Source organism: Brachyhypopomus gauderio, chromosome 2 (assembly GCF_052324685.1).
Source record: "Brachyhypopomus gauderio isolate BG-103 chromosome 2, BGAUD_0.2, whole genome shotgun sequence".
Taxonomy (NCBI): domain Eukaryota; kingdom Metazoa; phylum Chordata; class Actinopteri; order Gymnotiformes; family Hypopomidae; genus Brachyhypopomus; species Brachyhypopomus gauderio.
Window position 1 is genome coordinate 34,872,212 of NC_135212.1, and position 27,980 is coordinate 34,900,191.

The 27,980-nt window shown below is 40.0% G+C and overlaps 2 protein-coding genes and 2 long non-coding RNA genes across 4 annotated transcripts; 3 read left to right on the top strand and 1 right to left on the bottom strand.

Moving 5' to 3' along the window:
• Window positions 1–932: 932 nt before the first annotated feature.
• On the top strand, window positions 933–3,847 carry LOC143501275 (uncharacterized). Its single transcript, XM_076994901.1, has 5 exons — window positions 933–2,060; window positions 2,301–2,429; window positions 2,710–2,903; window positions 3,080–3,227; window positions 3,695–3,847. The coding sequence occupies exons 1-5, from the start codon at window positions 1,776–1,778 to the stop codon at window positions 3,845–3,847; spliced, it is 909 nt and encodes a 302-aa protein (XP_076851016.1). The 5' UTR covers window positions 933–1,775.
• A 660-nt stretch (window positions 3,848–4,507) lies between these two features.
• LOC143501266 (uncharacterized) lies at window positions 4,508–26,872 on the bottom strand. The gene is made up of 8 exons (XM_076994889.1): window positions 26,216–26,872; window positions 11,079–11,341; window positions 10,347–10,537; window positions 10,130–10,223; window positions 9,040–9,091; window positions 6,668–6,930; window positions 4,936–5,162; window positions 4,508–4,647 (listed from the first exon to the last, which is right to left on the bottom strand). Exons 1-7 carry the CDS (start codon window positions 26,312–26,314, stop codon window positions 5,150–5,152), a joined length of 975 nt encoding a protein of 324 aa, XP_076851004.1. The 5' UTR covers window positions 26,315–26,872; the 3' UTR covers window positions 4,508–4,647; window positions 4,936–5,149.
• LOC143508868 (uncharacterized) lies at window positions 18,005–19,131 on the top strand. The gene is made up of 4 exons (XR_013129520.1): window positions 18,005–18,056; window positions 18,176–18,301; window positions 18,396–18,461; window positions 19,099–19,131. It is a non-coding gene; the product is annotated as an uncharacterized LOC143508868 (long non-coding RNA).
• On the top strand, window positions 19,320–20,024 carry LOC143508952 (uncharacterized). Its single transcript, XR_013129554.1, has 3 exons — window positions 19,320–19,392; window positions 19,735–19,840; window positions 19,950–20,024. It is a non-coding gene; the product is annotated as an uncharacterized LOC143508952 (long non-coding RNA).
• Window positions 26,873–27,980: the final 1,108 nt, after the last annotated feature.

The window sequence follows — 27,980 nt, forward strand, 5'->3', positions numbered from 1 at the left end:
CTCGGGAGCCTGTAGTGGCGGCTGGAGGAACGGCATCCGAGCCAGCCCTGACAGAGCCCCCCCTCTAGGCCTGAGACCTCGCGGGCCCAGGGCAATCGTCCTTTCGCAACGGAAGTCGCGGATGAGGGAACGATCAAGGATAAGAGAGGCGAGAACCCATGAATGCTCCTCAGGCCCCTAACCCTTCCAGTCAATGACATATTGACACTTTGACACACACTTTGTTCTTTGTGCATGTTTCGCATGCAGACACGAAGTGATCTACATCTATGATTCAATGAGTTACTAGTTCGCTCTGGCGCCAACCACTAGCGATTGATCGCGACATAATACTTAATTTCTGTCCATTTTACACTCGGAAAAGCAGATAGAACAGCATTACAATAATCTAGCCTTGATGTGATAAATGCATGGACAAGTTTTTCAATGTCAGCAGGAGAGAGCATATCTCGGACCTTAGCAATGTTTCAAAGGTGAAAATAAACTGTCTTGCATATAGTCATGATGTGTGATTTGAAGCTGAGCTCATTATCAAAGGTGACACCCAGGTTCTTAACACATTTAAATAAATCTGGACATCATTCCTTTGTGAATCACTCCCAAGAACAAGAACATCTGTCTTCTCTTTATTTAATTGCAGAAAATTGTCAGACATCCATGTCTGTATATCACCTATGCCAGGGGTGGCCAACCCGTCAGAGACAAAGAGCCACTTTTTTATTTACTGTGTTACGTCAAAGAGCCACATCATACAGGGACATGTAAATTGTTGACGAATGGGGGGGCGGCGAGTGTAAATTGTTGGGGGGGGGGGGGGGGGGGGTGGGGGTGTAATGGACAAAAAATAAGTATTATATCGCGATCGATCGATCACCAGTGGTTGGCAAATTACTAACTCGTGTGAGCATGTGAAGACAGTCAAATGTGTGTTTTCCACTACGCCCATTTTAAAAGTGTTAGCGGCTCGCTAGGCTTGTAAACAAACCGCGCACCACGAAGATGTAGCAGTGTGTCGCCCTCAGAGCTGATGAGGTAACCGGGCCACAGCACAGATCGTTAGTGCAGGTGAGCGCGAGGACCGGGGAACCTCATGAAACCAGTAAAAGAGCCGCAAAAGAGCAAATTGATTTTAGGGCTTTAGGTTCTAGAGAAATGTAAAGTTGAGTATCTGCATATTGATGATAACTAGTACCATGTTTGTTAATGATATGTGGTAATGGAAGCATATATAGGTTGAACAGTAACGGCCAAAGAATTTATCCTTGGGGGACGCCACAAGTTATTTTTTGACGTGTGGAGGAAGAGGTACCTAATGCAACTTAGTACACCCAGTTAGATACGATCTAAACCAGTCTAAGACTAAGCAACTAAGGCCTACCCAGCTCTGTAGTCGATCAAGTATTTCATGATCAATGGTGTCAAAAGTGGCACTTAAATCTAGCAGAAAAAGGACTGAGAGTTTGCCTGCATCCTTATTCAATCTCAGGTCATTTACTACCTTAACTAGTGCTGTGGAGGTCCGTGTATCTTTTGGTCATTGGATTTTCCGTCTAGAAATGGGTAATAAAAAACAAGAAACAACGGATTATTTGATTTTTGTTTTAAAAAACAAAAAAGAAAATAAAAAAACAAAGAATTTCTCTTTCAGTGTCAAAAAGGGATAATTAAATTTTTTTAAATCATTTGAGTTTCATTTTTCATTTCGGATAACAAAAAACAAAATTACTTGAAAAATTAAACGAAAATAGGCTTGTTTATTCCTTTTCTGAGACCGGATGTTGTCATTTACGCGACAAGAAGAGGGCGCCAAATTTAACTGTGCCGGTGTTGCTTTAGCCCACAGCAAAATGTCTTTGGAACCGTTCTCGATTATGATTTTAGATATGGCAAAACAAGGCCTGTCATCTACAGAAATCTCAGCGCAGATATCTGAAGTAAGTGGAGGAGCAAGAGGATGTTCTGCAAGAAACGTGAGGAGGTTTTGCAATGAAAATGGATTAAGTTTGATGGGATTACCTGACGAACATTTGGAGTTGGAGGTTGCAAAAGCTATAACCGAGGTAGGATTAGAGAGAGAGATGTAAAAACGAACATAATATGTGCATGCACACCTACAGTGTCTTCCATAAATAAATAAATAAAATAGCCTCAGACCTCCATTACTTATAGTCACAGTCAACATAATCCTCACACGGGTCTTTTCAACACATAATTCCAACTCAAAAACGCAAACTTATTTCATGATCGGCTACATCAGCTGGTATGCAGGAATGTGGAAATCATATTTATTTATATTCTAGACTGGACCAACATTTGGAAGAAGGATGATGAAGGGGTATCTTGCCATGAAAGGAGTGTATGCTGCAGAGAAACGAATTTCATCAGCACTTAGAACTATACATCAGCCTTACCATGAAGCAAGACAGAGGGTATGTTACTGTTAGCTCCAACATTTTACATAATCAAGCATTGAATTTATTTATTTCTATTACCTAACGAGTGCATGATTTTATTTTTCTTATGTATTTAGTTGCAGTTAAACACTTGATCTGGAGATATTGTAATCAGAATAAACTGCCTTAATTTTCAATTTATTTTTAGACAGACACAAAGAGACATCATGATGTATTTAGAAAGTGTGCAACTGATGCAGTGAGTAACAATTTTTTTGTGTGTGAAATAGTTACATCATTTTCCTATCTCTGTTAGGGAGCCCGCAATCTCAACCCCATACCGTATCAAGCTGATTATATGGGTCAAAAGGTTCATCTGGACCAAAATGAAAAACTGACAATGTTTGGGGTCACTCATGTTGTAGCCATTGATGGCTTCAGCAAAAAGGTTGTTGCTCATTCTACAATGCCAATAAAAAACAACCTTGCCATCTATGAGGAGGTTTTCAGGTAACAGTGAATGCATTATTGTAGAAACAATAAGGATTGCACACACATAGCAACCATCAATAGAGAATATATAACTGTGTAATAACTGTTGAACATTTACACTATTATGATGCATATTACCATGAGAAAATAAACTTGTCCATTTTACACAAAATAAGACTTTTTTCATCCAATAGGCCAGCAGTACTTACCTATGGTATGTGGGACCAGGTGCGAGTGGATCATGGCAAGGAGTTTTATTTGACGCTGTTCATGCAGGAGCTGTTGTCATCTCACCGACATAACCAGGAGCGAAGCCCTTATTTACAGACTACATCCACAAGGGTATTTTATAGTTTGTTTGGTTGCTTTGGCAATACTCTTATAAGCCAGCTTTTATTAATATTATCTTTATATTTACTTCAGACGCATACTGTTTTCTTGCATGCACAAGACAAATTGTTGTTAAAATGTTAGAGTACTTAAACATCAACCATGGCCAAGAACAGGGTTATTTTTTAAATCTGGTTACAACTTAAACTGCAGTAGCAACTACACTGGATTTAATTCAAACTTTATGTTCTACTTGATTATGAGCATTTTGATTTTATGTAACTGTATTTGGGAAAGCAGACTTACAGGTAAATATTTAAATTTACTATCTCAGCAATCAATATGCAAAATTATTGCAGAGCTGGTAAATGTACAGATTTTCTGAGAATTCTGAATGACTATTTAACCTAAATACATTATATTTTTCATATATCCACTGGAATAAGTTGACTCATTACACATCTTTTGTGCAAATACAGAATCATATAGTTGAACGAATCTGGCCTGAAGTCAACAATCGTGTCAACTATCCACTGAAGACAGCTCTCCTGCAGCTGGTGGATCAAGAGGAACTAGACATGAATGACAGTCTTGTGAGATATTGTGTGTCTAACCTGACTGGCCGCTTGTGAGAAATTGGTGTTAAAAGGCTGGTGGAATCATGGAATGCCCATTACATTCCAGGTGAAGTTAAACAGTGTTTTCAAGATTACAATAATTACAACAGACTTTCACAAGTTTCAAAACCATTCTTTATTTTTCAGGTAAAGGTATACCAAATGACTTGGCTCGCCAAGGGTGTCCCAAAAAAATACCACTGGAGCTGCTGCCTCATTTAGCTGAAGCAGCAGACCTTTACAACCAACAGCTGGGCTCCTCACTGACCCCACATTCAACTTTCGGAGTTGATCCTTTTTCTTCTGAACAGGACAAGATTACAGTTGAGAACCAGTTTGCTGAACAATATTCAGACATTTCTGAATTATTCTCTAGAGCAGTGAACAATGACTTTGCTCCTTACAAACAGGCATTGCTCTGTCTTATAACCACAACTCAGCGCAATGTGTGAAAGTTATTAGCTCTTTATAACTTGTAACCAAAAAACCAAAGTGGCATAATACAGCCCTAATGTGTCAATAACATTTACACTATTAAGTCTGACCCACATGTTTGAACCTTTAAAGCAAACTTAAACACAAAATGGCTTTTGAACATACTTGTGTGTGTAAAAGTGCAAAACTTTACTCTCCAAAAAGGGATCTCAGAACTGAAAATGCATCTGACAGACCATTAACTTCAAATATGTTGTTGCCTACTGTGTTCCCTCTACATTTTGCACAGTGTACGGAGTTCTCCTGCCACTGTTCCACACACGTTTTGCAGCCAATAATACTCCAGCAACACTCTGTGAAGACTGGTTCCTCAATGAACTCTAAAAGATAAAAGTAAAAAAACTAGTCATTATGTGTGAGTGTGTGACTGTAATGTTTTATTGATGTACTGGGTGATAATGCTTTCTTTTTAATAGACCTAACATATCTTTCCCAATGTTAACACCCTGGGCTAGGTTTGAATCTGTTATTGTAGTGAGGCATAGACTACGTTTATGAAATTTAATAATTTATGTGTATTTGGAAAATACTAATTCTGGAACAAACTACACAAAATGCATCTTAAATAAATGTACATGTGGGACAATGATTATTTACTGTGTACTTACTCATACAAACAACACAGCAGAACCCTTGCTTTATGGTCAGTAGCTGGTCAGGAGTCAGGATCACTCTTTGTGTGGCAGCTACATTGGTGAGCTCTCTGATTGCTGCAGTCACATCTGGTAGGCTCTGTGATGCCAGTACAAGCTCTTCTATCTTCTCACTGACCTCTCCAATCCCTGCAGCATCTTCATCTTTTATTGTCCACAGTGTGGAAATTCATCTTTGATCACTCATGGCATACACCCCACAACATATAACATATAACAACAGAAAAAAAAAAAAAAAATTCATTCATTCATAATTTCTACAGCATTTGATAAAAAAGCTCGCTTATAAATATTCCTAGTAGTTTTTGGCACTCTATACCGTCTACCTGATGGCAGCAGTTCAAATTGTGAGTTCATTGGGTGTAGAGGATCCTTTATAATCTTAAATGCCTTCCTTTGCACACGATCCCTATAAAGATCCTTCATAAGTCTCTGTCCTCTTCCTACTAGTTTACTACCTAATTTTACTATTCTCATAAGCTTCCCTTTGCCCTTACAGCTCAGGTTCCCAAACCAGACTGTAACATTATAACACAGTACACTTTCGACCAAAGAGCGATATGCTAGTTCCACAATATTTGGACTAACCTCAAACTCGCACAGTTTTTTGATGAGATAAATACGCTGCAGAGCTTTCTTATAAATAAACTCACAGTTTCCCTCAAAGGCCAAACCACTGTCCAAAACTGTGCCCAGATATTTAAAACAACTGACTACTTCTATTGCCTTCCCATTGATACTCACCAGAGGCTGGGATTCACTGTGGCCTCTCCTATGAAATATCATCTCCTTTGTCTTCTCCTCATTAATTTCCAACCTACTCAACTCACACCACTCCTGAAAAGCACTAACATGCTCCTGAAACCGTCCCCCATCATGGCCTTCCTTCCCATTAAATAAACCGAGGAGTGCCATGTCATCTGCGTATTTAAATAAATAAAAACCAGATTCACAAATTCTAAAACCATTTGTATAAATAGAAAACAACACTGGGGATAAAACACATCCCTGAGGTGCACCACTATTTACAACCATCCAATCTGATACTGACCCATTCAAGCTCACACGTTGAGGGCGGTCAGTCAAGAAGTCTTTAATCCATAAGATGATACCACCATTTACCTCTAGTTCTACCAAACGCTGTAATAAAATATATGTTTTCATTGTATTAAATGCCGCACTAAAATCTACAAAAAGGGCTCTAGCGTAGGCCTTTGGCTGCTGTAGATGGCAACTTACTTTATCACAGAGCATAAGAATAGCATCCTCAGCACTCCTCTGACTCTTGTACGCAAACTGAAGTGGATCAAGATCACTCTCTATGCTGGATATGAGATGCTTTTTAACAACCCTTTCCATTGTTTTACACAAAATAGAGGTCAGGGCTACTGGCCGAAAATCATTAAAAGCAGATGCCCCAACTTTCTTAGGCAGAGGCATAATATTAGTCAATTTCCAAGAATATTAATACTATTAATACTAATTAATTAATTAATATTAATTAATACTAATACTATAATATTAATAATCTTTGTATTAATACTATTAATACAAAGAAGACAGGATGTCATTAACTTGCCAGCATCATTCAATGTGATGTAGGTGTTTTGCAATTATATCTATACTTAATTTACCATTCTGGTACAGTTAAAATTATAAATTATTTCAGCTTAGTTCAAGTAGTTACCTTTGAAAAGTTTTAGAGGCAGTGGCTCTGGGGGGGGGAGCTGAGGCAGCTCGCTGTGTAGCAGCACTTTGACTTGTTGCAGGTGTTCGCATGAATGTAAAACGTTGAGCTGTTGTACTTGAAGCTGATGAGGTGTTCTCCTCCTCACCATGAACTTCATAGTGAGCTCTTGGAGTAAGGTCCAATGTGCTGAAAACACCAGAGGCTCCAGGAAAAACGGCCACGTTTGCGTCATCAGTCACGTAAAGGCTATGAGTTGAGACCTGTCAAAAAAAGAAGAAAAAAAAAAAACACCAGTGTTTTCATGCACATTGCTGTGACTGAATAACCTTAATTTTGATCACCATCATGCTACAATGGTGCACGTATTGTAACGTGATATATATTGTACAAAAATGTTTTATCCAGATGGTGCCGGTATTATGGTTTTAGCCTGCATGCTCATGAAGATTAATTTCTATCTATCCATCATCTATACTCACTTATTCCATTCAGTGTCTTGGGAGGTCACTGATGCCCATAATCAGCAGTCACTGTGGGAGTGCGGGGATCACCCTAAACAGGTCTCTAGTGCACTGGCCCACAGTGATAAACAACCATTCACTTTCCCACTCCCACCTCAGGACAATTTAGAGTTCTCAGGTAACCTAACAGTCATGCAGGCAACAGTAATATGCAGGCTACAAACATAAAATTGCCACATTATGGACGAAACACGTTTGTACAGTATTACTCACGTTATAACGTGATAGTGTTAAAAAAGAAGTTAATTCATGACAGCATGCTTATTTCCAAACCTTTCGCAATTAATATTTTTCAGTGTTACTGAAAGGTGATGCTAAAAAACGATATGAAAGCAATAGCAGTAAGGATAATCCACCATGCGTAATCTGACTTTCCACTGAAGCTTGACATCACCTCCATTAACTTTAATAGGTTAACGTTTGGATACTTTACTAAAATCTAACATGCACTAACATGCTCCTGAAACCGTCCCCCATCATGGCCTTCCTTCCCATTAAATAAACCGAGGAGTGCCATGTCATCTGCGTATTTAAATAAATAAAAACCAGATTCACAAATTCTAAAACCATTTGTATAAATAGAAAACAACACTGGGGATAAAACACATCCCTGAGGTGCACCACTATTTACAACCATCCAATCTGATACTGACCCATTCAAGCTCACACGTTGAGGGCGGTCAGTCAAGAAGTCTTTAATCCATAAGATGATACCACCATTTACCTCTAGTTCTACCAAACGCTGTAATAAAATATATGTTTTCATTGTATTAAATGCCGCACTAAAATCTACAAAAAGGGCTCTAGCGTAGGCCTTTGGCTGCTGTAGATGGCAACTTACTTTATCACAGAGCATAAGAATAGCATCCTCAGCACTCCTCTGACTCTTGTACGCAAACTGAAGTGGATCAAGATCACTCTCTATGCTGGATATGAGATGCTTTTTAACAACCCTTTCCATTGTTTTACACAAAATAGAGGTCAGGGCTACTGGCCGAAAATCATTAAAAGCAGATGCCCCAACTTTCTTAGGCAGAGGCATAATATTAGTCAATTTCCAAGAATGTGGGACAACACCTTTATCTAATAAATGCTGAAAGAGCTGAGTAAAGACTCCTTTCAGCTGATGGACACAAGCCTTAATTACACGACCGCCAAGGCCATCTGGGCCTGGAGACTTCCTAGGCTGTACACAGTTAAGACTGGTTGCAACCTCATTCTCTGTCAATTTTATTGGTGAATATGAAGGGATACTACTCAAAACCCCCTCACACTGTATTTTAAAATCTCCTATATCAAACCTACTATAAAATATATTCAAATCATCCACAAGCAGCGAACCACACGTAAGATTAGGTGTTACCCTCTTTGTCCTACCCATCATCTGATCCAGACCTACCCAAGCTTGTCTGGCATTGCCTGAACAAAACTGTTTCTCAATCTTATCCTTGTATTCCAGTTTTGCCTTTTTAATCTTCCCACGAAGTTCCCTAGTTTTCTCCCTAACCACCTCCCCATCTCCATTCCTAAAAGCAATTTTCTTCTCTTTTATACAGTCCTTCAATTCGCTTGTTAGCCATGGTTTATTGTTTGGAAACAGTTTAATTACCTTACTCTCAGTTACGTTACCCTCACAAAATATAATATATGAAACAATGGTGTCAGTTAATTCATGTTCATCACAACAGTTATCAAAGAACACCTGCCAATCCGTGTCTTCCAAACAATCCCTCATTTTTCCTATACTTTGTTCAGTCCATAAGTTAACAGTCTTTGTTAGTGGCTTACTTTGCTTCAATTTTGCTTTATACTTTGGTAAAAGATGCACAACATTATGGTCTGACTTACCCAGAGGTGGTCGGCACACAGACTTATAGGCCTCCAAAATGTTCCCATAGCACTGATCCAATGTCCGTGTTAAGCGAGTCGGGCAATCCACATACATATGCAAATTAGGCAAGCATACAGACAGATCACATTTATTAAAATCACCCAAAATAAAAACAGGTTGATTCGCGGAGTGTAAGAGGGCACTGTTATAACTTTCCATAATTCTGAGAGCTGCTCCCTCATAATCCGGACCAGGCACATAAACCAAAATTACAGTCACCTGCCCAAACTCACGGGGGAGATAAAAGGGTCTAAAAGGGTCTTAAGTATCTCAAGATCGGGCGAGCATAACTGCTCTCGTACACAAAAGTTAGTGGCCCAATTATTATCCACATACATACATAAACCGCCTCCGACAGATTTCAGTGATGTACCATGATCTCTGTCCGCTCGGATTATAGTATAGCCGGGTAGAGACAGAGCCACCTCGTTCGACTCCTTCCTCAGCCATGTCTCAGTGAAGCACAAGAGATTGCTCTGCCTGAATTCTCTGTCATACTTCACTTTCGCCGAGAGTTCCTCCACTTTGTTATGCAACGATCGCACATTAGAAAGAGTGATCACCGGCAAGGGAAACCGATCGCCGCGTCTCCGAAGTCTTTCTCTCACCCCACCTCGTGATCCCCTTTTCTTTGTTCCAACACGCGTTTTCCTCCGGCGACTTTTCCGAATTTGCCTGCTGCAATCCTCTGGTATTCCACTTGTACTTGGGCCAGTTGCTTTCGCAAAACGAAGAGAAAGCAGATCTTCCCGAGTGTATGTGATTTGTTCCGTAATAGTTAATCCGCACGCATTGTCCACTAAAAACCCACAGAGGCACAAGGCCAGCATCATTCTAAAAGGATCCATAACCAATATATAAAACCAAAGAAAAGAAAACTATAACACCACAAACATTTAGCCACGAGCTCTCAGGGTCATGCAGCAGTGCCGCGCCCCCGGACAGAGAGGCATGGAGCTGCTCTACACGGTGGAGCAGTGTTCTTCCTAACAGACAATGTTTTTTAATGTTTAGAAAAACAAGATATATGTAAATATTTAGGATTACCTCAGTCTCCTCCTTTTGGTGCCCTGCAACTCCTGGAAGCCCTCTTCCTGTACAGCAAGAATCTTGCGTGCATTTTGTTTCCAGTACTGTGACCCTTTACAGTAAGAAAAACAGGCAAAAATACATTTCAACTTAACTTTTGGTTTAGTCCTCATGAGTAATCACGTCTCCTCCAATGTTAAATTGCAAAAGTATAGCTTTAAAAAATGTTTCCCACCTGTTGTTCCCTCAGAATCCAAAATTGCATTCCCTTGCGCATCAGTCAATACAATCGGGTCATGACTTCCAATGGCATCTTGCACTTTTCCAATGATCCCCTGAAGGGTAGCCTCACATTCCAAGAACCGGACAACCACCATTCTGCTGGGACTCAACTTACCACCAACCACCTCAGCAAGAAAAATCGATCTGGAAGAAAATCGTATAAAAAAATTTGTTATGACACACACTAATCATAATTCTAGACTTTCTTAATAGTCTTGTCTATTTTGTAGATCTACAGCAACTATAAAATGTGCTGCTATTTATGTTGTTATATATAATATATACATATATTTTATATATATCTTTGGGTTGACTGGCTTGAGAATGTAACAATCTCTTTGGCTTAAGACAAAAGAATACACAAAGTTCCATGTAATTACTTTCATACTGTTTTGCATAAGCCTGTTGACAGAGACTGCACAAACATTATCTCTGCTACTTTCTTGACAGAGATTATAAATATCCGGGGGGGGGGGGGGGGGGGGGTGAAAATCTGCATAATAATGTAAATAAAATGTACAAGTGGTGTTTCATATTACACTATTAATACAAAGAAGACAGGATGTCATTAACTTGCCAGCATCATTCAATGTGATGTAGGTGTTTTGCAATTATATCTATACTTAATTTACCATTCTGGTACAGTTAAAATTATAAATTATTTCAGCTTAGTTCAAGTAGTTACCTTTGAAAAGTTTTAGAGGCAGTGGCTCTGGGGGGGGGAGCTGAGGCAGCTCGCTGTGTAGCAGCACTTTGACTTGTTGCAGGTGTTCGCATGAATGTAAAACGTTGAGCTGTTGTACTTGAAGCTGATGAGGTGTTCTCCTCCTCACCATGAACTTCATAGTGAGCTCTTGGAGTAAGGTCCAATGTGCTGAAAACACCAGAGGCTCCAGGAAAAACGGCCACGTTTGCGTCATCAGTCACGTAAAGGCTATGAGTTGAGACCTGTCAAAAAAAGAAGAAAAAAAAAAAACACCAGTGTTTTCATGCACATTGCTGTGACTGAATAACCTTAATTTTGATCACCATCATGCTACAATGGTGCACGTATTGTAACGTGATATATATTGTACAAAAATGTTTTATCCAGATGGTGCCGGTGTTACACCGAAATCTGCGACCGTCGAATTCTGTGACCGCAGAGGGCGCTATTTCGCAGTTTCAGTTAGTTTCAGTTCACAGGCACGAGCGCTTTACGAATGCTGCGTAAGCTACGCCGACGCGCTTTCTTTTCTCGTTTTGCTGCTGTCCACGAGCCAAAATATGAGAGATGCGTGTATTTACATTTTATGTCGTCTCGCGCTTTCTTTTCTTGTTTTGCTGCTGTCCACGAGCCAAAATATGAGAGATGCGTGTATTTACATTTTATGTCGTCTGTTAACAAGAATGTTTCATTACAACATTTTTACACGTGACGACAGGAGTAAAGTCAGCCAATACATACGCGTGACAATAGCAAACTTTTCATAAGTAAGTTATGTAAACTGCTGTCATTTGGACCTCATTCCGAATGGTAATTATACACTTCTGAATAAAATGTTTAAATATAGTCTACTAAAACGTTTTTGCTATCACTGTTTTCTGTTATTGTGGAGTCACAGTGGGTGATGTGTTTCCATGGTAGATGTGACAGATGTACCTTGGCATGGGGTCACCAGTTCTTAATATGTGACCCCACTGAATTTCCACCTATGATTATTTTGAAAACAGCCATGTCTTTCCTGGTGACCTACAATCCCTTCACCTTATTAGACAGGAAAAAAAAATTATGACTGGAATGGACAAGTGCACTTTGGAATAGGGGTCACCGATTCTGACGGCTGCTGTCTAAATATGTGACCCTACTGATTCTACAGGTACAGTTATTCAAAACACAGCCATGTCTTTCCTGGTGACCTACCATCCCTTCACCTTATTAGACAGAAAAAAAAATCACGACGGGAATGGACAAGTGCACTTTGGAATAGGGGTCACCGATTCTGACGGCTGCTGTCTAAATATGTGACTGCTGTCCATCTCCATACAAACTAGTTAAAACCCAACCAAATGTTTTCAGGTGACTTACCATCCCTACACCTGTTAGCCAAAGAAAAACATTCATGAATGGAGTGGACAGACTGACCGTGGCAAAGGGGTCACCCATTCTGACAGCTGCCAACTGGATCTGTGACTTTAATGTATCTTCAAAAAATATTAAAAGATCCACCAAACTTAAAATATTATAGACCAACAGTCTATAGACCAACAGTAACTTTATTTGTATAATGTATAGACAAATATTGATAAGGGGGGCATCACAATACTCCCATGCATCTCCACTAAAATAGTGAAACAATAATTTAGAACACTGAGTTACTTAAAGTGGGCGGCATGGTGGTGTGGTGGTTAGCGCTGTCGCCTCGCAGTAAGGTGGTCTGGGTTCGATTCTCGGTCTGGGCTGCTCTGTGTGGAGTTTGCATGGTTTCCCTGTGCCTGCGTGGGTTTCCTCCGGGTACTCCGGTTTCCTTCCGCAGTCCAAAGACATGCGTGTTAGGTTGTTTGATCACTCTAAATTGCCCGTAGGTGTGAGTGCGTGCGTGCGTGCGTGCGTGTGTGTTGGCCATGCGGTGGACTGGCGACCTGCCCATGGTGTACCCTGCCTTCGCCCGGAGATGCTGGGATTGGCTCCAGCCCCCCTGTGACCCCGACTAGTGGGATTAAGCGGTTCAGATAATGGATGGATGGCTGGATGGATGGAGTTACTTAAAGTTTAAAGTTTTTCTAAAGTCATAGGGTATAAATCACATAATGTCCATTATGAATAAGCCCAAATGATAGAAACCAAAATTTTACATGAACATTAATTCCTTTTATTAACAACCAAGTATAATAAACTTTTAAACAATTCACAAAAGTAACCAAAACTATAAATATGTTTAGAGTCAATGTTCTAACTGCACTTTTGTTTGTTTCCCCGAACTTGTATGTATAAATCATCCTCTGTAACTTTAATAACGTGACCATCACGACGCACCTTGACTGTTTTTTTTACAGCAAAGTTAGCTATAGCAGCTGTAAACTTTGACACTTTATTTCTGAACCTATTTCTGAACCTTTCGATTTTTCGAGTACTTTGAGTACAGTATGGATCCTGAAATGGTAAAACAAATCAGAGAATTTATTACCAAAGGTAAATGCCCTGAAAACTTTGACAAGCATCAACGGTACACACTGCGACGGAGAGCGTCCAATTTCTGCGTTAATGGTAAGTATGAATATCATTAGCATTGATATAAGTGTTAAATCTATGAGAAAGCTGTCATTAGCGTTGTCAATAAATGTGTAGCCTAACGTTCGTGCTGTTAGCGTTTAATAATCTGCAAATGTTCTAGAATACTCAATCTCGTTGTCATTAGTCTCGATATTTTCTCTAGATGATGACCTGTTCTACATACGACATAAGGGCACTGACAAAGAGCTAAAGGTCAAAGTTGTGTGTAGTGCAGCGGAGGCCGATGCTCTGTTTGTCGAATTCCACAGCAATGACATTGGCGCTCACTGTGGGCAGATAAAAACTAGAGATGCTATATCGCAACGCTTTTACTGGCCTGGCATGTCTGCAGACATTGATAAATGGGTATTTTTTTTCAACCTTCATTATTAAATTTTTGGAATAACTAATGAAGTTTAAAATCAAATAATATGAATAGTATTTATCTGTTTCTGTTGTGCCATAGGTGTCACAGTGCACAGTGTGTCAGAAGAACAAAAGAGATTTAAAAGTTGGCATGGAATACAAGCCAATCAAGGTATACACTGGCATTTTTGTACCAAATCACACTTGTACTCCTTGTATATATATTCTATGCCCACACTATTTATCTGGGAGTAGTTTTTGCATCTTCAATTTAAATGATAACATATCTGGACAACAATCTAAATGAGTAATTCTCAAATCCAGTTCTAGTAAACCACTATCCTGAACAGGTAATATTCCCTGCCTCCAACACATCTGATCCAGCTCATCACTTTATCATCAAGACCATGTTTGAGCTGGATCAGGTGTGTTGGAGGTAAGGAAGAGTTAAAAATTTGTTGGCCAGTGGGCTCCTAGGAGTTTTTGATCTTGATGATGATTTCCTCTCTTTGTTGATATTTCTCCACTCTCAATGAGCTCTGCATCTGACTCTATATACTCTTCTGACTGGTATGAATGATAATGTAATCCATACATAATGCAGTTTTAATGCAAGCAGTTACTGCAGTGAGACATTCTGTGACAAAGCTGATGGAGACTTAATTACACAACAACATTTTATGAACAAGCAACATGTAACATAACAGTAAATCAAAATGGTAAACTTTCATGTATTTATCATTTTGATGTCTTTGAGAAAATAAACAGGAATGCAGAGGTGGAAAGTTAAAGTAAACTATACTTAATCTAATTACTGTATACTTGAAAACATTTGTCCCTATAAAAGTAGATTAGATCATTTATCCCTGATTAGATTAAATCACAGTAATTTTACTTTTACTTGAATTCAGTTCTAAGGAAGGACTTATACTTCAGTACTCTAACTGAGTTGTCACATCAACAAATTGACTTTATTAAATAGTAATAAACTGCACCCAGCATTTCAGGATTCTAAACTACTTAGTTGGAAACACAAACTATGAAACCTTATATAATCATTTAATCATGAAATACTTGAGGTTTAATGTCAACCTTGTTCCTTTCACAGTTCACAGAAAGATGTGATCAGTCTCAGGAGTCTTTTCTTAATTGATTTACAATGATATAGCCAAGTCAACTCAGAATTACTTTCAGATTGTGATTGCAGATATACAAAAAGCAACTCAAAATAATTACTGAAGTACTTTTCAAATCAATCACTTATTTGCTCTTACTTTAATAATTTACATAATTAATACTTTTACTTGTGGCCAAGTAAATGATCACTACAATGATAGTACCGTACTTCACTACTTTTTGCCTGAATATTGGATTCTGTTTTATGACTGTACCAAACTACCTTGGAGAACTATGATTTGGATGAAAGAAACTCCTCACATGCCTAAAAATTCTATTGTGACGTGCGGAGGAACTGACACGACATGAACAGATATGGTGCAAACAACGAACTTTACTTGTTGATGACACGCAGCTCCAATGCGGTAGCGCAAGCACACAACAGTGACACTCACACTGGCATGAAACTTAGACAAAGACGAGCACAAGACACCGCGCTAACGCACATTAAATAGGTGAATAACACAGACCCACGTGACCTCGAGACAAGGCACAGGTGTAACAAACGAACACGCTCACAAACAACCCACACCCACGGAAGTACAAACATGGACATAACGACACGCAGACAACGTAACGGGACGCCCACAGGGAAGGGTCCGGAGCTGTTCCGTGACACTATTAGTTTGTTTTTTCCTATGATGAATATTATTCATTAAAAAATAATTACATCTGTTCTTGTCTATTTTGACAGACCAAGGTTCCATTTGAATTGGTCGGAATGGATCTTATTGGCAAGCTGGTGGAGACAGACCAAAACAACCAGTACATATGTGTCATAATTGACTATTGTACTAGGTGGGCCCAGGCATATGCCCTAAAATCAAAATCTGCAGCAGAGGTCACACAGTGCATTTTAAAGTTTGTTTACCAATTTGAAGTGCCAAAACGGATTCTGACTGACCAAGGAAGAGAATTTGTCAATGCTGTGAGTATTTTTATTCACATATGATATTTGTACATGCTTTTGTGATATGTAACTGTAACACATTGTATAACTGTAAAAACTACTTTAAAAAGTCATAATTACATTTTAAATTTAAGTTGTCTTTACAAGATTATTGTTTTCAGTAAATACCATTATGCATGGTGTCTACTGTTTCATGTCTATGGCAATTCTTGGGCAATTCATATTTATTTTATTCTTTTCTACTTTCTCAATAGATTAACACACAAGTATGCAAAATACTTGGCATTAGAAGGAGTCTCTGTGCCCCCTATCACCCCCAAACAAATGGGTTGGTAGAGAGACTCAATGGCACTATACAAAGGTAAATGAAAGAGTTTTAAAGTTAGCATGACATTCACCTTTGAGAACAGTGTTGCTCTCTTATGTAGTAATTTACTTAAAAAACAGTGTATCACGACTACTTTTAAAAAATCTAAATGTATATGTGTGTGGCATATTTAGGGCTCTTGGCAAACTAGTTGATGAGAAAGCAAACAACTGGGACCTGTACCTGGATGCAGTAATGTTTGGACTCCGCACGAAGAAGCAATTAACTACGAAATTCTCTCCATTCTTTTTGATGTTTGGGAGGGAAGCACGCTATCCAGCGGAAGTGCCAGAAATATATCAGGTTATGTAAAATTTTGTCTTTTGAGAGTATTTGTATACACTGATCAGCCATAACACTAAAACCACCTACTTGTTTCTACACTCATTTTCCATTATATAGCTCTGTTTGCCATATAGGAGCACTTTGTAGCTCTTTACTTACAAAAACTGTAAATAATATGTCATCTGTGTACAATAAGTACATCATTTTTATTTTATAATTGATATAAATTGTTATAGGTGGATTGTTCCTTTGAGGATGTGTTTTCGGAGGAAGACGTGGCCATTGATATTGAACGCCATGACAAGATCCTGAACATTGTTCAAGAGAATGTGCAGGATGTTCAGGACAGAACAAGGAGAAGACTGCAGGCGAAACTACCTCAGCAAAACCTTCAGGTGGGGGATGTAGTTTTGAGAAGGAATATCCGCAGCCAGCAACGCAAAGGAGGGAAGCTGGACCCAGAATTCCTTGGTCCTTTCACAGTCACCAAAATAGATGGGAAAAGCGTTGATCTTGTTGATTCTAATGGAAAATCCTTCCGGAAGGTCAGCATTGATCATTTAAAAATATTCCAAGAACAAACCCCAAGGATACCCAAAATGTTGAAGGGGCATCCTGAAGTCTGCACTATCACTCCTCCTGTACAGTCCCAAGTCTGTGTCACTTCCTCTCTCCCTGTTGTCACCTCCACTCTACCAACCACTGCCACTTCTGGTCAACCTGCTGTCACCTCCTCTCCACCAGCCACAGTCACTTCTACCCAACCTGCTGTCACCTCCTCTCCACCAGCCACAGTCACTTCTATCCAACCTGCTGTCACCTCCTCTCCACGTGCTGTTGCCTCCTCTACACCTGGTGGAATCTCTTCTCCACCTGCTGGCATCTCCTGTGCTCCAACAACCCTCTCCTTTTCAGGAAAATGTATGTAGGCATGAACAACTTAATTGGAATATAAATTTAATTCAATGAAATTCTATACAATATATAAACCAGAAAGACGGCAAAAAGTGGGGAAACTACACACAAAAAGTTTTTTTGATGACTTTGAGTTCAGTGTTTCATTTTGCATTCAACACGTTCATTAAATGACATAAAATCTAGGAAAACACAATATGCAAAGCTGTATTTCAAACACTTAAAGTTTACTGAAAGTGCTGTGTACTGTTTTTGAAATTATCTTTCTTTAGATTTGAAAGACGCCTGGGCAGGGAAAAATGTTCATGTCCTTCTATCTAAAATGGGGCCATATAAACTGTTTTATTGGGATATTGCAAAGCTTGCACCCAATCAGGAGCTTGAAAGTGAGGTAAGGCACATCACTTTTATTTACTACAGTTTTAACTTTTAGCCAGACAATCTCTGACATGATAGAAAATCATAAGTGATGTATTTATATTCATATTCATATTGATTTTTTCCGCACAGGTGATCAATGCCTACTTGATGCACATTATTAAAAAGAGAAATCAACAACAAAGAGGCAAACAGGCACTGTGCATCGATTCATTTGAGATGTCTGCTATATGGCAGGGGAAGACCACAAAACTGAAGGTAGGCAAAGGGCAGTTTTGCTTCTTAATAAAGATATATTAATTGGAATTTCTAAAAATGATTTTCTATTTTTTTCTATGTGAACTTTTAAAAGTGTGACCCCACTAAATATGATGTCATTCTGGGAGCTGTGAATGAGACACACCACTGGATGTTGACAGTAAGCATGAATATAATATTATGTCAAATGTATAATACTTTACCAAATGAGTACCCATGATGGATTTGAAAATAAATAAATAAATAATATATATATATATATATATATATATATATATATATATATATATATATATATATATGCTCACCTAACAAAAAATTTGTCAGATTCCGACTGGACAAGTTTCTGGATGTAGCCGACATCAATGTCCAGCCAATCAAATAATTGCCGGCGGTCCCTGTCTGTCAGTTTCGTCTTTCGGACACACTTCTGATGAGAATTTCCTGTAGACTGGTATTTTTGCCACTGCTGGTAGCTGGTAGACCCATATGACTGTTCACTTCTATATACCTGCAAATTCAGCTATTTCTTTCACACTATGGGCTTTTGACGCCCATATGTAATAACAAATGTGCAAATCATTAACGCGGCCAATTATCCACACATCGAACGAGACATTCACTGTACCACCTTTTCTCAATCTATGAATCCTGTCGCACACCCTTGCAGGGGCCTGAAATTACTAGCACCTTAAACGTGCAAGGTTACTAATTTTTTTTGTCTGGGGAGCTTATATATATGTGTGTGTGCGCGTATGTGTATCTACTGTGACTGAAATACAATAATTATCCTATAGGCATTTTTTCCATCAGAGAAGAGAAGCCTTCTGCTGGATTCTTTAGGAAACGCTACCTCAAAACTGGACAGATGTTTAAGGATCACAAAGTACTCTGGTTTTCCAAAATCCAAATGCTCCATTGTCTAGTACAAGGGGAATATATATATATATATATCTCATTATCATTATCATTGTTTGCTTTGCAGGGCATTCATGAGAAAGCGAGGAGTTGAGGTATCCACATGGACATCAGACACAGTCCCACATTCAAGTCAGAAGGATGGCACGTCATGTGGAGTATTTGTGCTGAAAGTAATTTACTTGTCCATTTACTTGTCCATTTTTTTGATCCATGTTGATCTTCAAAAATAATGTTTCCATTACATGGTTAATCTTGAACCTTGTCTATTTTTGGTTTCAAAAAGAAACACAACAATTTTTTAACAATTAGTGCTATTCATAAGCCCAAATTTCCTTCGGCTCAAAGCAGAAAACTTCAGGTCCAGTCTAGAGTTTTTGTCTTTTTTAGGGGCGATACATTAAACAGTTAAAATAAACTGCTTTTCTGTGATGGCACCTTAAGGGTGGACAGCACCTTTTTCTAAGTACGTTATTGACCATTCAGTCACTTAAACTTTCTTCTTTTTGTCTTAGTATGCTGAGAAATTACTGGCAGGGGAGCCTCTGACTTTTTCCAGTTCAGCCTCGGCGGTCCATAAATACAGACGAGAGGTGGCAATGACATTGATTGAAGAAACAGGTAACTTTAAAATTAGTTTCTTCAAAATTATGTTTCTTAGCTAATGACATAAGCCTTTATGATGATGATGACACATCAAAGTCTGCAATTAATTATGTATTTTAATCAGATGATCTCAAAGAGCTGTGCCACTACTGTGGAGAAAAAAACAATGGAAAAAGCAAATGTGGGAAAAAGAGGAAAGGACAAGACTGCACTACTGTCTGGGTAAGAAGTTGTTGAATTAAGCAAGTTCTTTGTCCTGTTCCTGATCTGCATAAAACATTTAGGACAAATCTAGTACATACAGTCATGCGAAAAAATTATAGCACCCCATAAAAACCTTTGTTTTTGACCTAACATGAACATTTAATCTTCATTTTGATAATTTTGAAAGATAGAGGTCATTTAAATAAACCAATAAAACTGAAGGAATATCTTTTAAAAATAAATTGTAAAATGTTATTAATGAGGCCTTCAGAACTAAGGTTGTAGATGTATATCAAATCAAATCAAATCAAATCAAATCAGATTTATTGTCACATCACCAGTGTACAGGTACACCGGTGAGTGAAAAACTTATGTGCAAGTTCCACAATTCGCAGTAACAATATATACAATAAGATGTATAAATTACAATAATTATGCTAGTGTATGTACATATAAAACTTCCTCTGTAGTGTCATGTAATAAAATAAGTGTTGTTCTAATTTACAATATATTAAATATACATGAGATATTGCACAGTGAATGAAGATGAATGTAACAGTCTGTGGGTTATATAATGCTGTATAGAGTATTATGTAATGCTGTAGAGTATTGTCACTGGTTGGTATTTTTTAAAGTCCCATAGTCCGGCAGTGCAGGTATCAGTGTGAAATAAAGTGCAATAGAGTGCAGATGTGCTGTGGTGTTCATGCATGTACTGCGGAGTGTTGGCTGGCCAGAGCAGAGATTACTGGCTGTTTAGTAGCCTGGTCGCATGGGGGAAGAAGCTGGCTCTGAGCCGACTGGTTCTGGCTTTAAAGCTTCTGAGCCTCCTACCACTGGGCAGCTGGGAGAACAGACAGTGGCTAGGATGGGAGGGGTCCTTCATGATCCTTCTGGACTTCCTCAGGCAGCGGCTGGTGTATAAGTCCAGCAGGTTAGGGAGCTGAACCCCGGTGATGGACTGTGCTGTTCGCACTACTCTCTGTAGAGATCTCCTCTCAAGAGCAGTGCAGTTCCCGTACCAGGTGGTAATGCTGCCAGTCAGGATGCTTTCCACAGTGCAGGTGTAGAAGGTCTTGAGGATGCTGGGCTTCAGACCAAACCTCCTCAGCCTCCTGAGGAAGTAGAGGCGCTGGTGAGCCTTCTTCAGTATCTGTGTGGTGTGCACTGCCCATGTCAGGTCCTCGCTGATGTTAACACCCAGAAATTTAAAGCTGCTGACCCTCTCTACCGCAGTCCCATTTATGTGAATCTCTGGGTGAATCTCCCGCCTCCTGAAGTCCACGATGAGCTCCTTTGTCTTGCTGACGTTAAGAGAGAGGTTATTCTCCTGACACCAGTCTTCCAGGATTTTTACCTCCTCCCTGTAGGCCGATTCGTCATCATTGGAGATCAGGCCCACAATCGTTGTGTCGTCAGCAAACTTTATGATGACGTTGGACGTTGGTGTCTAGCAGTGCAGTCGTGGGTGTACAGAGAGTACAGGAGCGGGCTGAGCACACAACCCTGGGGGACTCCGATGTTGAGGGTCAGAGAGGAGGATGTGATGCTGCCCATCCTTACTACCTGCCGTCGGTCCGTCAGGAAGTTCAGGATCCAGCTGCACAGTGTGCTGTTCAGACCCAGATCCCGGAGCTTGCTGTCGAGCTTCGAAGGAACGATGGTGTTGAATGCTGAGCTGTAGTCTACAAACAGCATTCTCACATACGTATCCTTCTTGTCCAGGTGGGAGAGGGCAGTGTGCAGTGTAAGTGCAATTGCATCATCGGTGGATCTATTCCTCCTATATGCAAATTGCAGTGGGTCCAGGGTGGCAGGCAGTGAGGAACAGAGGAACAGCCCTGACCAGCTTTTCAAACATTTGCTCACGATGGAGGTCAGGGCAACAGGTCGCCAGTCATTCAGACAGGTAATGCTGGATGACTTTGGGACTGGCACAATGGTTGCTAGTTTGAAGCTAGCTGGCACGATAGAGAGAGACAGTGAGGTGTTGTAAATGTCTGCGTAGACACCTGCTAATTCTCTGTAGCAGGCTTTCAGCACTCTACCTGGTATGCCGTCTGGTCCTGCTGCCTTGCGCGGATTCACCCGTCTGAAAGCTCTCCGTACATCAGCTACACAGATAGAAGGGGGGTTGGGATCAATGGTGGGCGGGGCGTTCTCCAGCGGGGCAGCGATGTTATTATCAAAGTGAGCGTAGAAGCGGTTTAGCTCGTCCAGTAAATCAGTGCTGGTGTTGGGCAGAGTGTGAGGGGTAGATTTATAGTCCGTGATTGTGTTTAGTCCCCGCCATAAACTCCGTGTATTGTTGGTGTTAAACTGTGCTTCCACTTTCCCCCTGTACACCCGTTTAGCTGATCTGATGGATTTACGCAGAGCGTAGTTGGTTATCTTGTACTCTTGCGTATTTCCCGATCGAAAAGCATCGTTACGTGCTCTAAGGGCGGAGCGGACCTCACAGTTCAGCCAGGGCTTCTGTATATGAGTTTGGGAAGGGATGTATCTAAAAACAATCAGAAATCAGCCATTCCACTTTCTGGAAAATAATTTAGAGTGGAGAACATTTAAAACAATTGCCAACATGGCCTACCAAGGCCATTCTAGCAGGTTCAGTCCAAGAGCAAACCACAAAATGAGTAATGAAGTCTCCAACAATCCTAAAATGTCATTACAGGACCCTACATGTAGCTCTTGTGACAGTTGTTAAATTACCTGCATTTACCATCAGAAAGAGCACACGTTTGGACAGATGAATCCAAGTTGATTTATTTGGGCACAGTAACAGAAGACATGTTTGCCACAAGCCAAACAGCATTTGAGCACAAGAACCTGTGAAGCATGGGGGTGCAAAGGTCATGGTTTGGGGCTGCTTGGCAAGCTGTTCATCATAGAATCTTGAGGAAAGTGTGAGTCCATCTGCCCAAAAACTGACGCTGAAACAGAGGTAGACCATGTAAAGTGACAGTGATTTAAAACTTCCAGTAAATCCACCAAGGAATGGGGTGATTTGACACTGGTGGTGCATGCAAGAAACCCCTCACACAGTTAAAAAATTCTGCATGAAGGAGGGAAACCGTTCTCCCAGTCAATGTCAGACACTGGTAGATGGTTATAAGAAATGTCTAATTGAAGTTATTTTAGCCAAATGGGGATATACAGCTGTTAGAGCATAGGGTGTTATAACTTTTTCCTTTTTTTCATTATTTTGTTAAATGAATGATAACAAAATCAAATTTTCATTGTTTTTGCAAACGTGATACAATTAAATCACCTTTATCTATAAATATTGTTGGAAAGAAGATCAAATATGGATATGTCAATAACTAAATATTTTATATATATATATATATTTAATTTATTCTGTAAAGCACTTTGAGTTGCATGTATGTATGAAAGGTGCTATACAAATAAAGATTATTATTATTGCATTTTACATGAACATTGACTCTAAACATATATATATATATATATATATATATTTTTTTTTTCTTGATTACAGATCCAGTGTGACAACTGCACACGGTGGTACCACATAACGTGTGTTGGAAATCCCAACATAAAGAAGCCCTACACCTGCCTTGCATGTATATAAGTATGAGGATGAGGAGAGTATTATTTATTATTATTTTATTATATATTATTATACGTGTGGCAAAGGACTCACTGTCTTAATCTTGTTTAAAGAATAATGACAAAGGATTAATATAATTTATAGTTTTGGTTACTTTTGTGAATTGTTTAAAAGTTTATTATACTTGGTTGTTAATAAAAGGAATTAATGTTCATGTAAAATTTTGGTTTCTATCATTTGGGCTTATTCATAATGGACATTATGTGATTTATACCCTATGACTTTAGAAAAACTTTAAACTTTAAGTAACTCCATCCATCCAGCCATCCATCCATTATCTGAACCGCTTAATCCCACTAGTCGGGGTCACAGGGGGGCTGGAGCCAATCCCAGCATCTCCGGGCGAAGGCAGGGTACACCATGGGCAGGTCGCCAGTCCACCGCATGGCCAACACACACGCACGCACGCACGCACGCACTCACACCTACGGGCAATTTAGAGTGATCAAACAACCTAACACGCATGTCTTTGGACTGCGGAAGGAAACCGGAGTACCCGGAGGAAACCCACGCAGGCACAGGGAAACCATGCAAACTCCACACAGAGCAGCCCAGACCGAGAATCGAACCCAGACCACCTTACTGCGAGGCGACAGCGCTAACCACCACACCACCATGCCGCCCACTTTAAGTAACTCAGTGTTCTAAATTATTGTTTCACTATTTTAGTGGAGATGCATGGGAGTATTGTGATGCCCCCCTTATCAATATTTGTCTATACATTATACAAATAAAGTTACTGTTGGTCTATAGACTGTTGGTCTATAATATTTTAAGTTTGGTGGATCTTTTAATATTTTTTGAAGATACATTAAAGTCACAGATCCAGTTGGCAGCTGTCAGAATGGGTGACCCCTTTGCCACGGTCAGTCTGTCCACTCCATTCATGAATGTTTTTCTTTGGCTAACAGGTGTAGGGATGGTAAGTCACCTGAAAACATTTGGTTGGGTTTTAACTAGTTTGTATGGAGATGGACAGCAGTCACATATTTAGACAGCAGCCGTCAGAATCGGTGACCCCTATTCCAAAGTGCACTTGTCCATTCCAGTCGTGATTTTTTTTTCTGTCTAATAAGGTGAAGGGATGGTAGGTCACCAGGAAAGACATGGCTGTGTTTTGAATAACTGTACCTGTAGAATCAGTAGGGTCACATATTTAGACAGCAGCCGTCAGAATCGGTGACCCCTATTCCAAAGTGCACTTGTCCATTCCAGTCATAATTTTTTTTTCCTGTCTAATAAGGTGAAGGGATTGTAGGTCACCAGGAAAGACATGGCTGTTTTCAAAATAATCATAGGTGGAAATTCAGTGGGGTCACATATTAAGAACTGGTGACCCCATGCCAAGGTACATCTGTCACATCTACCATGGAAACACATCACCCACTGTGACTCCACAATAACAGAAAACAGTGATAGCAAAAACGTTTTAGTAGACTATATTTAAACATTTTATTCAGAAGTGTATAATTACCATTCGGAATGAGGTCCAAATGACAGCAGTTTACATAACTTACTTATGAAAAGTTTGCTATTGTCACGCGTATGTATTGGCTGACTTTACTCCTGTCGTCACGTGTAAAAATGTTGTAATGAAACATTCTTGTTAACAGACGACATAAAATGTAAATACACGCATCTCTCATATTTTGGCTCGTGGACAGCAGCAAAACAAGAAAAGAAAGCGCGAGACGACATAAAATGTAAATACACGCATCTCTCATATTTTGGCTCGTGGACAGCAGCAAAACGAGAAAAGAAAGCGCGTCGGCGTAGCTTACGCAGCATTCGTAAAGCGCTCGTGCCTGTGAACTGAAACTAACTGAAACTGCGAAATAGCGCCCTCTGCGGTCACAGAATTCGACGGTCGCAGATTTCGGTGTAACACCGGTATTATGGTTTTAGCCTGCATGCTCATGAAGATTAATTTCTATCTATCCATCATCTATACTCACTTATTCCATTCAGTGTCTTGGGAGGTCACTGATGCCCATAATCAGCAGTCACTGTGGGAGTGCGGGGATCACCCTAAACAGGTCTCTAGTGCACTGGCCCACAGTGATAAACAACCATTCACTTTCCCACTCCCACCTCAGGACAATTTAGAGTTCTCAGGTAACCTAACAGTCATGCAGGCAACAGTAATATGCAGGCTACAAACATAAAATTGCCACATTATGGACGAAACACGTTTGTACAGTATTACTCACGTTATAACGTGATAGTGTTAAAAAAGAAGTTAATTCATGACAGCATGCTTATTTCCAAACCTTTCGCAATTAATATTTTTCAGTGTTACTGAAAGGTGATGCTAAAAAACGATATGAAAGCAATAGCAGTAAGGATAATCCACCATGCGTAATCTGACTTTCCACTGAAGCTTGACATCACCTCCATTAACTTTAATAGGTTAACGTTTGGATACTTTACTAAAATCTTCATATGTTTTTTCGGTGTGGCACATTTGCCTTTTACGGTATACACTAAAAAAGGATGACCTAAAAGTTAGCTAGCTAACGTAATGGATACAGCTGGCATATAGGTTTGTTTTTTACCTGGAAAATTTGGCTTAGTTTTTCTGCAGTCATGTCTTCTTCCCTGAGAGAGACTCTTTTATTGTTTCGGAAAACAACGTATTGGTCCATCATGTCCATGTAGGCTATAAACCTTCACTCCGTAACACCGCACCACATACTTTTTCCAGTAGTGTTCCTGTTGGCGCCCTCTTCTTGTCGCGTAAATGACAACATCCGGTCTCAGAAAAGGAATAAACAAGCCTATTTTCGTTTAATTTTTCAAGTAATTTTGTTTTTTGTTATCCGAAATGAAAAATGAAACTCAAATGATTTTTAAAAATTTAATTATCCCTTTTTGACACTGAAAAAGAGAAATTCTTTGTTTTTTAATTTTCTTTTTTGTTTTTTAAAACAAAAATCAAATAATCTGTCGTTTCTTGTTTTTTATTACCCATTTCTAGACGGAAAATCCAATGACCAAAAGATACACGGACCTGTGGAGAACTCTGAAACCAGACTGAAAAGTCATTTATCTGGTTTACTTTGACCAGAGGTGGAAAGAGTACTGAAAAATTGTACTTGAGTAAAAGTATCTTTACTTTGCCTAAAATCTACTCAGAGTAAAAGTAAAATTACCCATCTCAAAATTTACTCGAGTAAAAGTACAAAATTACTTCATTTAAAATTTAATTTGAGTAAAAGTTAATTAGTTACTTTCAGTTATTTAATGCACGGATGAATCATGAACCAAATTCAGCACAAGTTGTTTTAATTGATTTCAAAGTGTATTTAAGTGCACATCCACACTTGCAAAAAGATCAGCTGGGCTCCGGAACATACTTCCTCACAGCACAAGGACAGTCACAACTTGTGTCATGTTGAGGACCCCGGCCCCTCCCTTTTGGGCATGTTCATGTTGTCTACATCTACTCGTCTGCGTCTGTGGATCTCTGTGGGTGTGGTTATGTCTTGTGATAATCCGTCTCACCTGTGGCTAGTCTCGTAATCACGTGGGGCTTATGTGGTTTGTCTACTTAATGTGCGTTCGTGCAGTGTCCTGTGCTCATTGTTGTCTGAGTCCACACGTTTCTGTGAGTGTTGTATGTTTCTTCGTGTGTTTCGAGCGCAGTATATGTGTGAAATAAAACGTGATGTCAAGTGTCAAGTCGGACTTCTGTCTCGTCCTTCACGCCGCACCAAACGTCACAGAACGACGAGCCACCCGTAGAGACAGAATGCCAGGCTATGCAATCCGGCAGAATAAGGGCAAGCGCCCCAGCAAGTGGCATCACCGTGTGTCTTCCTCCCCCCAGCGCAGCTGGAGCAAGACCCGGTGTGTGCTTTCCAGCTGGCTTCGGCTTGGACGATCCCCAACCCCGAGATGGCGGAGATGCTCCGCGAGGGGGTGGGCACTTGCGTGATAGGTGCCACCGCGTCAACCCCAGAGAGCGAGTTTGGGGAAGAGGATACCGAGGAGGAGGATGAGGACTACCTTCCTTCCGTGTGTTCCGCTCCCACCATGGACTACGGTGGGGAGGAGGAGGAAGATGAGAACTACCCTCTATCCGTGTGTTCCACTCCCACCGTGGACTACGGTGGGGAGGAGGAGGACGAAGAGGATTACCCTCCGTCCGTATGCTCTGCCCCCACCGTAGATTACAGTGAGGAGGAGGAAGAGGAAGATGACTACCCCCCCCCCTCTGTATGCTCCGCTCCCACCGAATGCTACGGTGGGGGCGAAGAAGAAGAATATCCTCCGTCCGTGTGCTTGGGTATTTCCGAGTACACGGACAGCGAGCTATGC

Excerpts from the sequence above, each read along its gene's own strand:
- LOC143501275 (XM_076994901.1), top strand. The coding sequence starts at position 1,776 with ATGTTGTCATTTACGCGACAAGAAGAGGGCGCCAAATTTAACTGTGCC. Across the intron at positions 2,904-3,079 it reads ATCTATGAGGAGGTTTTCAG|GCCAGCAGTACTTACCTATG; the intron begins GTAACAGTGAAT and ends TTCATCCAATAG. Across the intron at positions 3,228-3,694 it reads TACAGACTACATCCACAAGG|AATCATATAGTTGAACGAAT; the intron begins GTATTTTATAGT and ends GTGCAAATACAG.
- LOC143501266 (XM_076994889.1), bottom strand. The coding sequence starts at position 26,314 with ATGGACATGATGGACCAATACGTTGTTTTCCGAAACAATAAAAGAGTC. Across the intron at positions 10,224-10,346 it reads GGATTCTGAGGGAACAACAG|GGTCACAGTACTGGAAACAA; the intron begins GTGGGAAACATT and ends CTTACTGTAAAG. Across the intron at positions 6,931-9,039 it reads TGTGTGCCGACCACCTCTGG|GTCTCAACTCATAGCCTTTA; the intron begins GTAAGTCAGACC and ends TTTTTTTGACAG.